Source organism: Xiphias gladius, chromosome 1, assembly GCF_016859285.1.
Source record: "Xiphias gladius isolate SHS-SW01 ecotype Sanya breed wild chromosome 1, ASM1685928v1, whole genome shotgun sequence".
NCBI classification, from domain to species: domain Eukaryota; kingdom Metazoa; phylum Chordata; class Actinopteri; order Istiophoriformes; family Xiphiidae; genus Xiphias; species Xiphias gladius.
Window position 1 is genome coordinate 18,058,826 of NC_053400.1, and position 15,220 is coordinate 18,074,045.

The following is a 15,220-nucleotide window of genomic DNA, read 5'->3' on the forward strand; positions in this document are numbered from 1 at the left end:
AGTTAGGATATCTGCCTCAAATCATACTGAATTTAAAGAAATCTTCATCATAAAGTTATTTGTTTTTAAAATCCTGATTCCCATTAGCATTAACTTACATGCAGGAGACAGCGGCTTCACCCTTGCATGAAGCCCACAGTTATTGGTTTCGGATTATGCTGTTCACATGGTGTCAGTATTGAAAGTGGTTCGGAGAATCTCTGTATTATATGGTTACACACTCTGCTGACTACAATATCTAAAACATGTAGCCAGGGGTGGAGGAAGTACTCAGATCCTATACTTTAGAAAAACTAATGTTACAAGTAAAAGTCCTGCAATGAAAACATTACTTAAGTAAAAGCAAGCATAATCAGAAAAAATTACTTAAAGTATTAAAAGTACTCAGTGGAGAAGAATGACCTCCTTGACTAATACACTTTTACATATCATAAGATTATTATTACCATTTTGTATAGGACAGCGATGTTGTTTTCATCACGGATTAATCTGTGGATTATTTTCTCGATTAATGATTGTTTTGTAAAAAGTCAGAAAATAGAGAGAAATGTCATCACAGTTGCCCGGAGCCGAAAGTGGCACCTTCATAATGTTTGTATTGTCCTACAAATAGTCCAAACCTTAAAATTGTTAAAAACAAATTAAAATCATTAAAAAGAGGAAAAACAGCCATTTTATGACATTTGAGAAGCTGGAACAGTGAAATATTTGGTATTTTTTCCATGAAAATTACTTGATTTTCAAAATAGCTATCAATTCTCTGTCAATCATCGTCTAATAATTTCAGCTCTAATTTTATGTCCTGTAGATTAATATATAACAAAGCATCATATTTGATCAGCTCGTCACGTTTTATGTATAGTCTTAATCTGTAAAGCTGTTTAATAAATGTACAATAAAAAGTACAATGTTATCCTCTGAAATGTCGTCGAGTTAAAAGTATAAAGTAGCACAAAATGGAATACTCAAGTAAAGTATAGGTACCTCAAATTGGTACTGATGTATAGTACTTGGGTAAATATACTTTAGTTACGTTCCATCACTGCATGTAGCTAAATTTTATCTAACAAATGTATGATGACATGAGATGAGGAAACGATATTTAACTTATTTGCAGTGTTCTCCTTAATAGTTTCAGGGCTTCTTTCATCTTAAAATCTTTCCCAACCTGCGTTATTCGTCTGTGAAGTAGTTGGCTCCATCTGTTTTGTTTATCCTGACGACACAGAAACGTTGAGTCTCCGTGGTTCCTGAGGTTTGGGAACCTCCTGGTCATGCAGTAGTTTTACAAGTCCCACGCTCCTGATTCAGCAGTTAAAGGGGAAAATTAAAGGAAACTTAGCTTACAATACTGAGCAACCGATTCCCCCGTTTTTGCATCTGTTGCTGTTGTGAAATAGCGTTAGACACGATAGTTATAAAGCCTTAACGTTGTTTGAACCACACTAGGAAATTTTTGAAAACTTTATAATATTTACGAAAGCAAGAAAGGGATATTCCACTGATTTTTTTTTTTTTTTTTCACAACCAGACCACATTGGACGAGGTCTAGATCAAAAACCACTATACTTAAGACTTTTCAAATCTGGACTAGAATATCCGAGACAAACGAAATACACTACAAAACACATTTTCAGATTTTTCAAAACTTTATTCTATTTATTAAAACGCAAAAAAACAACCCAAAAAACGGAGAATCGGTCACCCAGAATTGTTAGTTAAGCTTCCCTTAACTGCCGAATCGGAAGCTAACTTAAGTGTCGTCTTTAACGTTAGCTAAAGCCAGTTATTATAGCAGCTAGCTGAAACGTTGTTTGACCAAGAAATGGACCGGTACAACTGGACTCAAAACGTTTTAACGCCCGGTAACGACAAACATTAATAGAGGCAGGACAGTTTTACACTTGCACCGAACTGGTGTCGGTATTGATATTTGACTTCTGTCTTTTGAATGTTCCGTTACATTCACTCCAAATTTCTGTTGTATAAATTCTATAAAGTCTGCAGTTTAGTTTCAAACTGTAAACGGGCAGCTACAAAACTAGCGTTAATATGGAAGATTAATAGCAGCACTTTTTTTTGCCAGCTACCACGTCCTGTTTTGTAGGAAATCGGGAGGGAAAAGCGCCACATGCTTTCCTTCATCGCCGCCCCCTCCCCGGCTCGGTGAAACTTGGACAATCGGCCCTCGGAGCTGTCGCACCTGACAGATTTGACGGCTAAAACTGAACCCACACGTTTTACAGGGCCATTCTCGGGTGACTGCTATTGTTCTGGGAGAGGTCGGTACTTTCTCTCCCTCCTCTCCATCGGAAACATTGTGCCTGTTTTTTTCCGTTGGATTCACCGTGGCGTCGCCAGCGCAGCACAGGCAGCAAGGGTCGGACAAAACAGTGACAGGCTGAGGGACATCCTTGTTGCCACAGCAACTAGCCGAAACACGATTTCCGGTTGGAGGAACGGCATTTCAAAATAAAAGTGGCGCTTTAACTCAAAGTTAGATTTTGGGACCAGTGTACATGAGAGTGTAATGGTCTAAACTGTGTTTTCACCAGTGGTGGAAGAAGTAATCAGATATTTTACTCAAGTAAAATACGAATAACACTCTGTTAAAATACTCCATTACAAGTAAAAGCCCTGTATTGAAAACGGTTGCTTACGTAAAATTAAGTAAGTATAATCATCAAAATATACTTAAAATATTAAACAAAAGTACTCAATGCAGTCAAATGGCCTCTGTGACTATTATACATGATATCAACAGATTGCTAGTACTTATGCGTTATTGTGTAATTAACATTCTACTGCTGAAGTTGGTTGAGTTGAATCAATTACTTGCAGTCCTATATAAAAAAAATGAGCTGCCATTTAATCAACTGATTGTTTGGTTTACAAAAATTTCAAAAAATAGTGACAAATGCCATCATAATTACCTAGAGCACAAAATGAAAGCTTCACAATGCTTCTTTTATCCAACCAATTGTTGAAACCTCATAATTATTAAAAAGAAATGCAGCTAATCATCACATTTGAAAAGCTGCAACCATGAAATGTTTGGAATTTTTCCTGAAAAATTAATTAAAGGATTATCATAATAGTTGCCGATTTACTTTCTGTCAACTGACTAATCTTTTGAGCTCTAATTTTATATACTATTAAGTAGTTTAATCTATTAAAAGGCATCATATTTTATAAACTCTTCATATTGTTTTGTATGTAAAATCTTAACTAATAACAGCATTCAGATAAATGTAGTGGAGTAAAAAGTACAATATATCCCTCTGAAATGTAGTGGAGTAGAAGTATTAAATGTCATGAAATGGAAATACTCAAGTAAAGTACAAATACCTAAAATTTGTACTTAAGTGCAGCACCTGTGTAAATGTACTTAGTTGCATTCCTCCACTAGTTTTCACATGCAGGATCTGCATCCTTGCTGGCTTCAGACATCTGAGGTAGCTTAGTCTAAGGGTTCTTATGCACAACAAGTGTAGTGGGTCTGTCCCAGCGAGACCCATCTGGATCATGCAATGTTTGCATGAGTCTTTATATTTGGTAGCCAATGCAAATATCACAGAAAAGTTCATCAGTGTTGTTATACATAACATGGTTTGTTGCTACATTTGTTAAATCAGAAATGTAGCTGTGATTTCTAAAAATGAACGAGACTTTAAGTCAGCAACCTGTCAACATACTATCTTTTAACTAAGTTCTATTTTATGTATTTTATTATTTATTTTATTGTCTTAGCTTCCTTCCCTTTACTACTTCAGGTATATATTTATCTCTGTATTGATGTCATGTCCTTATTGGAATTTTGTTATTGTTTTAGCCTTGCTACCTTTTCTTTTTTTGTATTTTGTGAATTTCTTTGTTGACTTTTTCTTTTAGAAAATGCTACACAAATAAAGCGATTATTATTATTTCATCCATGTTTGCATGCTTGTGCTTCTAAACCAGCTGCAAATTGAGCTTCGGGGGACACACACTCTTATACTGAAAAACTGTCGGCCGGAGGTTGTTTTTGGTAACTGCTGCTGCTTTGATTGTGGACACAAAAAACTGCGAAATCAAGGAGAAGGACAGCGCCCAGAATAACTGTAAACCTCTGCAAACTGTGTGGAGCATCGAGTTGGAAATGGGACTACGGTCATACTCTCCGGGTTGTCGGACGTTGAAGCAGAGGTAGGAGGCCGCTGCTTTTATCGCCAAGGTCACACAAGGAATCCTGTTAAAATTTTCTCTACATGGGCATGATGAGTCCGTCCGATGTGAAGTTGCTTTCCTGTGATGTTGTCGAAATTGTGTCCAGCAGCTGGCTCTGATTGACCCTATCTCCGTTTTCCCAGCGGTTTTTGGTGTTTGCTGTGAGTTGGTGGACCGATACTTTAAGGGAAGAGGGCGTTTCGGGGTCCTGGTCTGGACGAGAGTGGACTTTTTTTGTGGCCTGTGATGAGCTTCGGGGGCTGGGGTGGGATATGTGCGGAATACAAAATCTGGCTCGACGCGGTTTCACAAGTTCGCTGGTTGAGCTCCGTCTTTATCCGAGGTAAAGAGCACGGCTGTGATGTGTGAGTGTGTTTATCCGACTCAATGGCCTGCTGCCGCCGGGTTAGGCTAATCCAGTAATCTGGAACAGAGGTGGTTGCATTTTATTGTAACACCATTTCCCCTCATCCTCCTCCTCCTCTTCCTCCTCAAACACACACTGAGACCCACAAAGTCTGGATGGACACTTGTCTAATAGGATGTGAGCTACATAGTTGTTTATATCTACACCAGTGCTCTCTGAATCCAAATGTCCAGTTACATACATACATATAAATAAATAAATAAATAAATAAAAATCTGTGCTGAAATGATTATTCGATTAGTGGATGAGCTGATAAACAGGAAATTAATAATTTTCTGTTAGGATTATGATTCATCTTTTGTCACTTATAAAGTAAAAAAAGAAGAGGAAAAATGCTACTTATAGCTTCGCATACATGACTTTCTTTTCCCCATTTTGCATTATAATACACCGAACACAGGTTCTTAGCAACTGTTCAGAATAAATAAATTTTAACTGGTCACGTCCATCTAATTTGTCATCATACGGTTGTAGTGCTGAAACTTTCAGAAAATTATTCAATTAGTCCATCAGCTGAAAACTATTGTGATAACGTATCAATAGTTTAGGTCTTTAATCAAGGAAATATACCAGGGATTGACTCATTCCAGCTTCTTCAATTTGAGGATTTGATGCTTTTATATGATTCATACCGTTTTAGGTTGAAGATCTTTCTCTGTTTTGTTTGTCTGTTGAGATGGACATTTCTTACTTCTTTGTGACAATGTATCGACTAAACAGTCAGTTGGTTAATTAAAAATTCAGCTTGTGATGAAATAATAGCTGTTTGCAGCCCTATTCAATTTACATAGTCGTTGATTCATTTATCAGAAGTAACCAATGAGTAATAATGATTCTGAGATTGTTGTAGGCCCAAACTACTGCCTGAGCAAGGCCATATGTGCTTGTGCATGCAGTGAGTGCATGAAAGGCTTTTTTTTAAACAAAACTCCAGTCTTGTGAGGTGATTGGAAACAGTGTCCTCTTTGTTCACTCTGCTCTGTGGAGAGGATTAATCCAGCTAATGATCTCTAATGTAAGGAAAGGGATAAAAGTACATCTGACAGAAAGAAAACCGGGCGACTGGCACTCATTTTTGTCAATATTACTCAAGCCTGCAGAGCCAGTGCGTGGGCTGCATGTATAGCTATTTATGGAGGGGTGGGAGTGTGTAAGATTTGCATCTCTCTCTTTGTATGTGTGAGCTATCATGATGACTTTGCACTTGCATAGCTGTGCCCCCCTCAGGGTGCAGGTCTGAGTCCTGTACGTGTTCTTTGGGCATGTTTGGCAGAAGGTGGTGGTGTGTTGGGGTGTTTTATCTGTAAAGGCTCTCTGGTATGGATCCTTTTTCTTTGCCATGTTCTAAAACTGACCGATTCCAGTTAATCCCCCCCAGTGTGAAGCTAAGATTAGCGGTTTAACTGGACCACTGGCCCGGTGCAACCCCAAGCCCACGTCCTCACTGTGCGGCAGGAGAACTTAGAAAGACAGCAGGGTGCGTGCAGCTTATTCTCGTATCAGCAGTGTTGTTTCTAGTAATAAGGCCTTGATCATATAAAACCATAATCTGTGTGTTTTCCGTCACAGCAACTCCAACAGGTGGAACACTTGATCCCATCAGTGATAATAAGACACTAATTTCTCTCCTGTTTGTGAGTTTTGTGTAAGACAATGCAGAGCAGATGCCACCAGTGGCTCTGCCCTATGCTGGCTCATTCACATATCCCATGTGTTAATATGGGTTTGGCTCCTGCTTGACAGATTTAGTTTGGTGTAAGTCTGTAATCTCTTTTGTTACTACATTAGCTCAGGCACGACCCTCTCTTCCTACGGTTTCCCTTGACTGTGGCGTCACACTAATCTGCACATTTAATAGCTGAGTTTAGAGTAGAAAAAGGGGTCAGTTTTTACACTCTCTCACTCACACAGTGGAGGGATGGTTTTATATTCTTGGGCCAAACTTCTGTGTAGAATTTCCTGTGTAGAGTCAGCCATGAGACTTCCTGTACTCTGGTGTTGGATGTGGAGGGGGGTGGAGAAGTAGGGAAGGAAGGGGAAGAGAAGCACAGATTGTACTGCCTACTGTTGTCAGTGGTGGCCACTGTCGTCGCTGCATGCATGTTGCTCACCGTCTCAAGACTTTCAACAAAACAACGTGGCCAGACCGAGGAAGTACAGGGGTGGTTTCTACCCCTCCCCAATTTTCTCTCCAGTGACCTTTGTGATTATCAGACTCCTTGATAATCATAGAGTAGGAGAAAAATTCCTTTCAGGTATAGTGAAGTATGAGATCCAGCAAGACATTTTTGTCTCTAATGTCTCCTTTTCGTATAATTACAGGACATGTCTTTTGGTTTGTTAAAGCCACTGTGCTACACTCAGCTCTCCAAGTATGCTACAGTATTGCCAATATCTCTCCGCTCAGCAGGTGAGCAGCACTCTGTCTGCCTCACTCTCTGTCCTGCCAGTTTCCTTGATGCCCGTTTTGAATGTACTTTAATTGAAATAATCAGGAGGCCTTATCAGAACTGATCCCATGCTCTATCTTTCCCCCTGCCTCACCCTCCCTCAGCACTGTTTGATCCAAGAGAAACGTGCCTTGTAAGGAAGCAGGATGTTCACAGGATCCACCAAACTGCCGCCCACTAAAACCCCCCAGCCTGAGCGGCTGGATGAAGTCTACGCTGCCTTACGCAGAGGCCTACAGTAAGTAAACACATCTCAGGAAGTGTTTGTATTGATTCCAGCGGCCGGCTGCCAGGTGGAATATCAATGAAAATGCAGGATACAACTGCTTTTGAGTCTTGAAATGAAGAAGTAACAGTGATGGGTTTTTTGTTGTCAGGTCGTACTTGCAGGTCCACCAGCTGGAGTTGGACAGTCTGGGTCAGCAGATCAGAGAAAACAAGAGGAACGGTCGATTGGTGAGAGCCCCAGTTGTCAAACCAGTCACACCAGTATTGACTATGATTCAGTACCAAACCGGCTGCTGTCGTCTCAGTCAGGGTGTTATTTTGATGCGTTGTGATGCTAAATGTCATGATTCTTTTTGTTTTGTTTATTTTGCAGGGGTCTTTGTATGAGCAGGATAAGGTGAGTTTCATTCACACCTGTTGTATACAGACGTGAGTGCAGGACATTGAAACTGTTCGCAGGTAGAAGAGAGAATAAGATAGTTTGTATGAGCTTGTCAAGTTTAATAATTGTTTTTTTTGTCTTGTAGCAAGTGAAAGCCATAGAGAGGTTTATGCGTCGCTTGGAATTCCACCTCAGCAAGGTGTGTATGAAATGATTAAATCAATAGATACATAGTTTTACTATTTAAATATATTACTTTTCAATATTTTTATATGTTTGCAATGAATGAATTGACTCTGTGTAATGGGAAAGTATTCACTCACAGTGATGAACCCACAGAGAGTTATCACCTGCCTCTGCTGTAGCCCCTCAGCTCTGCGGAGCTTTAGCGTCTTTTGGCTGATTGTTTTGGTTTTCCAGACCGCAACTTTATTGTTTGGGTTCACTCTGACTGCTCTCATCACTGTGGTTTCCAGACGCAGCTGGCAGCTGTTTATAGAGAATAAGCTCTAAATAAAACCCACTGTACTCTACCTACTCGGCACCAAACAGTGGACAGACACAGTTAGTGACTAACTGGTGAACATAGTGGAGTATTAAACCGCTAAAGAGCCTAATAATCCCCTCAGGACTTAGTGGAGACCAAAACAGAGCTAAAACGGAAGTGAATATTGGACTTAAATTAATTTGACACAAACATGACTCCAAATGAATGGTAATGTTGCTTCGTGTCTGTTAGATGTGAAAGGAGGCAACAAGTTTGCCATAACAACTTTTATAATGTGTTTTTACGTCAGTGTTGTGTTCCCAGCTTGTTCCGCTGCTTTAAACAGAACACACTGACACAAAGTCACATTATCAGTGACAAAAAAAAAAACCAAAACAAGGAATCCTGTTGTAATTATTATATAAAAATATAATGTTTGAAATCAGTTGTTTTCCCTGAAATAACAAAGGCACTAAATAAAAGTAAATTCATAAAAATAACTTTTTTTTTTAACATTACATAAATGTGTTGAAACCTGTGTAATATTTGCTTTTCCAGGTTGAGGAGCTGTATGATGCTTATTGCATACAGCGGCGACTGCGTGATGGAGCGAGTAAGATGGTGGCGGCCTTTAACTCTGCCACAGGAAGCAAGGAGGCCAGAGAGAGCCTGAGCGAAGCCAACAAGGGCTACAGGGAATGTACAGAGGCAAGTGACGGACCTGAGGTCGATGAGTCTTTACGCTGGCTGTGGTTCTCCATGCTATACTTTGTTTTAGTATTTCGCTTAAGATAGATATCGGGCCATGTATATTCTAATATAATTTGGTGTTAGAGTTATCCACTATTTAAGAATCTGTAAATTAAGATTATAATTTCCTAGAGTCTAAGGTGACATCTTTAAATTGCTTGTTTTGTCTTACCAACAGATATTCAGTGTAGCATCTTTTGGACAAATAAAGAGCAAGTCATCACATCAGAGAAGCTAAAATCAATGAATTTCTTGAAATTTAGCTTGAAAAACTGCTCAAATGATTAATGAATTTCCAAATAGTTGCAGATCTAAAAAAAAAATCAATTAATCGACAATAGTTTCAGGTCTAAATGTAATAGCAAACGATGCACTATGTAAACTCTTCCCTCTTTCTGTCTCCGTAGCATATGTGCTCACTTGAGAGTGAATTAGAAAGCCAGATGGGAGAATTTCATGTCAAGATGAAGGGTGAGTCACTTTCTACACTCGTGACTTCCTATCCCAACTATTAGTCCAGTTCTCATTTTTCTGTTGCTCTCTGTTGTTTCAGGCCTTGCTGGCTTTGCACGGCTGTGTGTTGGCGACCAGTATGAGGTAAGACAAATTCAAGCACGTAGACACAGATTTTGTCTTTGAGTCTCTGTGCCCGTTGCATCACATCAGCTGTTTTTGGCCCCCATTAGGTCCTAATGCGTTATGGGAGGCAACGCTGGAGGCTACGAGGTCGCATGGAAGTCAGCAACAAGCAGATATGGGACAGCGAAGAGTATATTTTCCTGCCTCTCGTCACAGAGCTGCTGTCAATTAAGGTAATGAAATTGTTTTTTAAAGGATAAGGCCTGCATTATTCTACATTTTTTCATGCTGTTAGCAAATCTCATGAAAAGACAAAAACCAACAATGTCTGACTTTCCCAACCTGTCTGTGGCCCCATGCCTATTGGTTCCTCCTCAAGCCATAAATCTTTAAAAACAGGTCACAGATACCTAGTTTTTTCTTTTTGTTTGTTTTTTTTGTCTGTTTTTTTCTTTTTCAAGGGCTAAATTATTTCCTAAAACAGCTGGGCACTGTAGTTTTGACCAAATGGTACTCTAACAGGAGTAAATATATGCATTTGTTGGTTAATATTTTCAGTTGCGGATTAGATACCAAATACACATTTGGTGTTTTAGTGAGTATTCACGGCTCTGGGATGGTGTATATGAAATTAACTCAAAGTAAACTACAATGTTTGCGTTCACTGTAAAAGCAAACATGTCACACGGTGCAATTACGTGGCTCAGTGATCTGTTTTTAATCATTTTTAGACAATGGTCTATGGCACAGAGGAATAATCTATATCAGGTTTTGACTAAACAGGAATTGTTTGATAGCTGGATCAGTTCATTTTTGGTATTGATCTTTTCACGGGATTTGTTGACAATAATAAAAATATAATCTATCACCAATGTTATCCTTTAACTTACTACATGCACACTGGCAGAAATGTTCCACATTGTGACTGTGGTCAGAGGCTTTAGCTAATTGTCGTCTTTTTTGAATTCCCACGGTTTCTCATTTTCCTTTTTTCTCTGGAATTTCTCTGTTTTGGTTGTCAAGGTGACGGAGCTGAAGAGCCTGGCCAATCACGTGGTGGTGGGCAGTGTGTCCTGCGAGATGCTCGACCTGTTCTGCCCACTCCCCCAGACGCTCGCTGTGGACATCAACGACCTTGGGACGGTGAAGCTAAACTTGGAGGTCACCTGGAGGTACTTTAACCTGCAGCACACACCTCTCATGGCCTCAGCATATTTTATTTTTGTTCATTTTACAATTTTAACATGTTTATTCAAGTGTTTTTTGACGTGTTTATTTTTTTTTTTCTTTTACTCTCTCTCTTTCAGTCCGTTTGATAAGGATGACCAGACATCATCCACCAGTACAGTTTCTAAACGGCTGCTGTCCAATCAGAGCCCTCCTGACACGCCCTCTATGCGGGAGCAGGTGTTTTATGTGAGTCGCATTAAAAGAGATATTCAACCTCAGTGTTTTCCACTTACAGCAACTCCATCACACCTGCTGTTACACCGGTGTGGCCAGTTTCACAAAACAGACTTTGACTGTGGTTTAGATCTAACTAACAGTCAGACTTCAGATATACATCTGAACTCATTCGTTGCACAAAGCTAGTCATTGACTATCTGAAGTAGGACTAATTTGATATATATTCTGGGTAAATTTAAACTTTTTTTTCAAGCTAAAAAACATGGCTGATCGTGCAAACCACATCAGTTTGCTCAGCTCCATTCTCTCTAGCAAAAAATTTGTAATTAAAAAAAAAACTGAGCACAGTGCAGATCTGTGGCAGAGCTAAGACGCATTAAAATAAGTGTTTATTTTTGTTCAGCTGTCTAACTTGCATTAGACTGCTCTAAGAGACAACTTAAGTCTGGCCTAACACTACACACAAGTTTAAAATAGCTTTGTGAAACCAGCCCTAGGGTTTCTAACAGCCTTTTAAATCAGTCAAACACTGTAAAGTCTTTATTTGTAGTACATATACTGTATATGTATAACCACACTGTATATTTGCCATTTATCTTACTGATGGCTATTATTACTGTCATTTCATTGGCTTGTTCTATTTCAGCTGCTCCACAACTGCTTTGTCTGTAGCAGTAGCACCGATGTGTGTGAGGATTTTCACAGAGGCCTGTGTGTTAGATCATGTGATTGTAGGAGTGGCTGGCCTGATGTGAGGAGAATGAATGATAGCAGTCGTGGGTTGTGTGACAGCAGCAGTATGTATGAGCGAAGCTGTGGTCCTTGTAGCTGTTTAATAGTGGTTGAGTAGCGCTCCAATATGTCCCTCCTCTTCCTCACCTCGCTGAAGAGCGTGCCTCGTGGCAAGCCCAGACAGAACTGCTCACTGGCGGAGGCGTTCCACGATGTCGTGGCCGACAGGACGGCATCTTTACGTTGTGAACTCAGCCGCACAGCCCCACGATTCACCTCCATACAGTCGGTGTGTTGGGATGTAGATGTAGATGTAGTTTAGTTTATAGTTCTCAAACTAAAAAAAAAAAATAATCAGAAATTAAATTCCAATAATAATTCATAAACCAAAATTAATAATTACACAATTAATTAATAAATTGTTCCAGTTAATTTCCAAATCCAGCATCCACATAGAAAAAGCCTGATCACGTTTAACTGAATCTAGATTGAAGGAACACTATCACGGACATTTTGTCAGCTGCAGTATCAGTATATTGCTGTGATTGTTTTTTTTTTTTTTTAAATTGTATATTCTAAAGCAACAAACTTTAGACATTTATTTCCTCGGCAGAAACACTGTATATACTATATGGTAATTTGTAACATTTGTAACACTAAAGAAGTGATCACTCCCTTTGTCAGTCATTAGTGATTTTTTTTTTTCAATTAGTTGATTGCTGTTTATTGTATATAACAATGAAGAAAACAACAAAAGTTGATAAATTTACATTTAGTGTAAAATATTGAAAATATATTTAAAAATATTAAGATATTAAAAATGATTACTAATCACAAGTTACCAGAGCCCAAAATAATATATTACCACTGCCCACATATTGTAGTGTGCACAGAGGCTAAAAACTAATATATTCAGTTCATAATACGATGCAGCAAAGGTAGCAACTGAATGTGCAAAGCTCCAATCAGCAAATGTTTGCTGTGTTTAGTTGCCTTGGTGCCAGTTAAGGCTTTGCCACTACTTTGATGTTAGACTTCGTCAGTGTTTCTTGACTTTAGCCAGGACTGACGTCTTAGCTTGATGAGCCTCACCGGTTTTTCTTTTCTACCTGCCAAAAATCTGTCCACTGCACTTTACATTTCATTTTGTTGTTTAATTAAGTCTTACTGACCTGAAAATTTGTGGCCCAGCTAGCATGAAATTACTCTTACTTGTTATTAGTCCCACGTGAAACAAATTTTATTTAACTTAAGTTCCACTCCGTATCATTGTTTCAGCCTTGGTTGTCCCCTACTCAGGGCCTCTATAACCCAAAGTTTGAGGACCACTGGATTAATGAATTTGTCTGTTGTATTTATCATATGTATATTGCGTTTTCGGAATGTAATTTGATAACCAACGTGTACAGAAAGCCTGTAATCATGGCCTGCTATGTGTACATAAACGGTGATAATTAGTCTACTTTATTTTCTCTCTCTCTCTCTTTCTCATCTGTCGCCTCTCTGTGTTTCCTTTCTAGTCTCTGCTGAAGCGACAGGGAGAAATGGATAACGGGACAGTCTGGTCCAACTCCTCTGAATCCTCTGATGACTCTTCCAGTCCGGCGCTGGCTCATCACGCTCAGCGGCTGACGGCCCCCAACATGCTGCAAACCACTCTCACCAGTCAGCTGTCGTTCACTCCGAACAAGTCCAGCGCTTCGACGCCGTCGCTCTCCTCCAACCAAGAGGAGGACGAGACAGAAGCCGGGGAGGTCTTCTCTCAGACAGATGCAGTGCCTAACGGCCATCTGCAGACTTCCTGCTCTCACAGCCACGTGGGCGAGAGCAGCCCAGACTGTACTGTGGCTGACCGGTCAGCTGAGCTCTCTGAAAGCTCAGCAGACCTGAGCTGCTCATGCCCAGACGTCTCGTCTGCACCTCCTGTGTCGTTGGCGGAGAGAGCAGTTGTGTCTGAAAGTGGCATCCCACAAGTGTGTGTTTCAGCAGAGGAGGTAGAGGATGATACATGCGAGGACTCGTCCGTACAAGCGGAAGCAGAAACAGAGGACAGCACCACTGAAGCAGCAGGTGGACAGCAGGTAGAAGCATCGGAGACACACAGTCAGCCACACCAGTCCACCCAGGAGCTAAAACAACCAGAGGACGCTCCAACGGTGAGCTCAAGAATCAGTCTATCTGGTGTTTTTGTAAAGTCTCATGTGCAGATAGTTATATTTCTAACACCCGCATTTGATTTTCCATAGGTTCCTTTTCCTACTTCCTCCAGTTTCACTCACGAAGTCGAGACAGCCCTTGAAAGTTTTGACTTTCTCAATTGCTCTGACCTTGATGAAGATGAGGAGGAGGAGGAGGAAGATGAGCAACAAGAGGAAGACGAAGGAGAGAAGGAAGAGGAGGATGTGCAACATGAAGAGGACCAAAACAAAGTGGAGGAAGAAAAAACAGAGGAAGGAGAAAATGATGAAGAGAATTTCTACTCTGGAGGAAGGTCAGTGTCGTGTCTTGTCACAAACTTTACACAAATATTTGTTAATGTGTTGCTCTAATATCTATCAGAGGTCTAATAGTTATTGCTTCCTCCCTGAGCCTTTGTACTAAATATATCATATAAACAAACTCCATTATCCATCCTCATTTCACATGACTAATAAGCTTAATAAAACTACTTTCCAATTCCCTTGTTAATGTAAATATGCCACATTCAAGAAATGTGGGCAGACTGGTAAGGACAGTAAAACCTCCAGTTATCCCAACTTGGGAGTGTTCACTCATATTACCAAAATGGTTACATCCACTGCTAACCATCCAGTCAGGTTAGTTAATTAGCCTAAATTAGCCAGTGTCAAAGCGGCTATAATCAACATTTTTAGAATAACAATGCCTCATATGACTGTGAAAATAATGTGACCATGTGAAAGGGGTCACTAGTAGTTATGAACCTACAGAGAATTATCACAACAATATACAGCTCCGCTCAGCGTTACGGAGCTTTGCGATTTGAACTTCATTGTTTGGCTGTCGAGGCCCCAACTTTACAGTTTCGGTTCACTCTCGTTGCTCTCATATAGTTTTTCGACCGCAGCAGGCAGAAAAAGCTCTACAGACACAGTTTGCAACTAGTTGGTGAACATAGTGAATAATTTAATAGCTAAAGAGTCAAATAGTTCCATCAGGGGTTGGTGAAGACCAAAAACAGAGCCAAATAGAGTGAAAATTGGACTTACATTCATCAGGTGTCCAGAGACAAGACTCCAAATGAATGATGTTGTTTTGTACCTGCTGGATGGAAGCAACTGCTTCGCTACAAAGGTTGCAGTGTGAAAGATTAAAGTAAAAGATGAGGATACGAAAGTACTTGTTGTGGCTGATGTGAAAGTTTTTTCTGACACAGCTGTGTAATCCAGCCTTCATTTGTATCTATCTCTCCCATCTCATGTCATCAAGATGCTTTATGGTTTCCTAAAACCATAAAGCAATGGTCACAGGTCACTGACCTTCCATGTTGGTCCCATGGAAGTTTCACTGAACACGCCCGCCAGGCACAGGCCCAGGGGCTGGAGGTGCCAGGG

The 15,220-nt window shown here is 40.0% G+C and overlaps 1 protein-coding gene across 1 annotated transcript in view; it reads left to right on the forward strand.

Moving 5' to 3' along the window:
• Positions 1-1,743: 1,743 nt before the first annotated feature.
• Positions 1,744-15,220, forward strand: part of LOC120789920 (rho family-interacting cell polarization regulator 1-like) — a 16,683-nt gene continuing 3,206 nt past the window's right edge. Inside the window, exons 1-16 of the mRNA XM_040127127.1 lie at positions 1,744-1,865; positions 3,961-4,185; positions 4,350-4,549; positions 6,956-7,043; positions 7,188-7,321; positions 7,461-7,539; positions 7,685-7,708; positions 7,839-7,892; positions 8,739-8,888; positions 9,338-9,401; positions 9,484-9,527; positions 9,617-9,742; positions 10,533-10,681; positions 10,817-10,925; positions 13,169-13,804; positions 13,895-14,139. Of these exons, the coding sequence (XP_039983061.1) occupies positions 7,230-7,321; positions 7,461-7,539; positions 7,685-7,708; positions 7,839-7,892; positions 8,739-8,888; positions 9,338-9,401; positions 9,484-9,527; positions 9,617-9,742; positions 10,533-10,681; positions 10,817-10,925; positions 13,169-13,804; positions 13,895-14,139 (1,772 nt within the window). The 5' untranslated portion in view covers positions 1,744-1,865; positions 3,961-4,185; positions 4,350-4,549; positions 6,956-7,043; positions 7,188-7,229. The remainder of the gene's footprint in view (positions 1,866-3,960; positions 4,186-4,349; positions 4,550-6,955; positions 7,044-7,187; positions 7,322-7,460; positions 7,540-7,684; positions 7,709-7,838; positions 7,893-8,738; positions 8,889-9,337; positions 9,402-9,483; positions 9,528-9,616; positions 9,743-10,532; positions 10,682-10,816; positions 10,926-13,168; positions 13,805-13,894; positions 14,140-15,220) is intronic.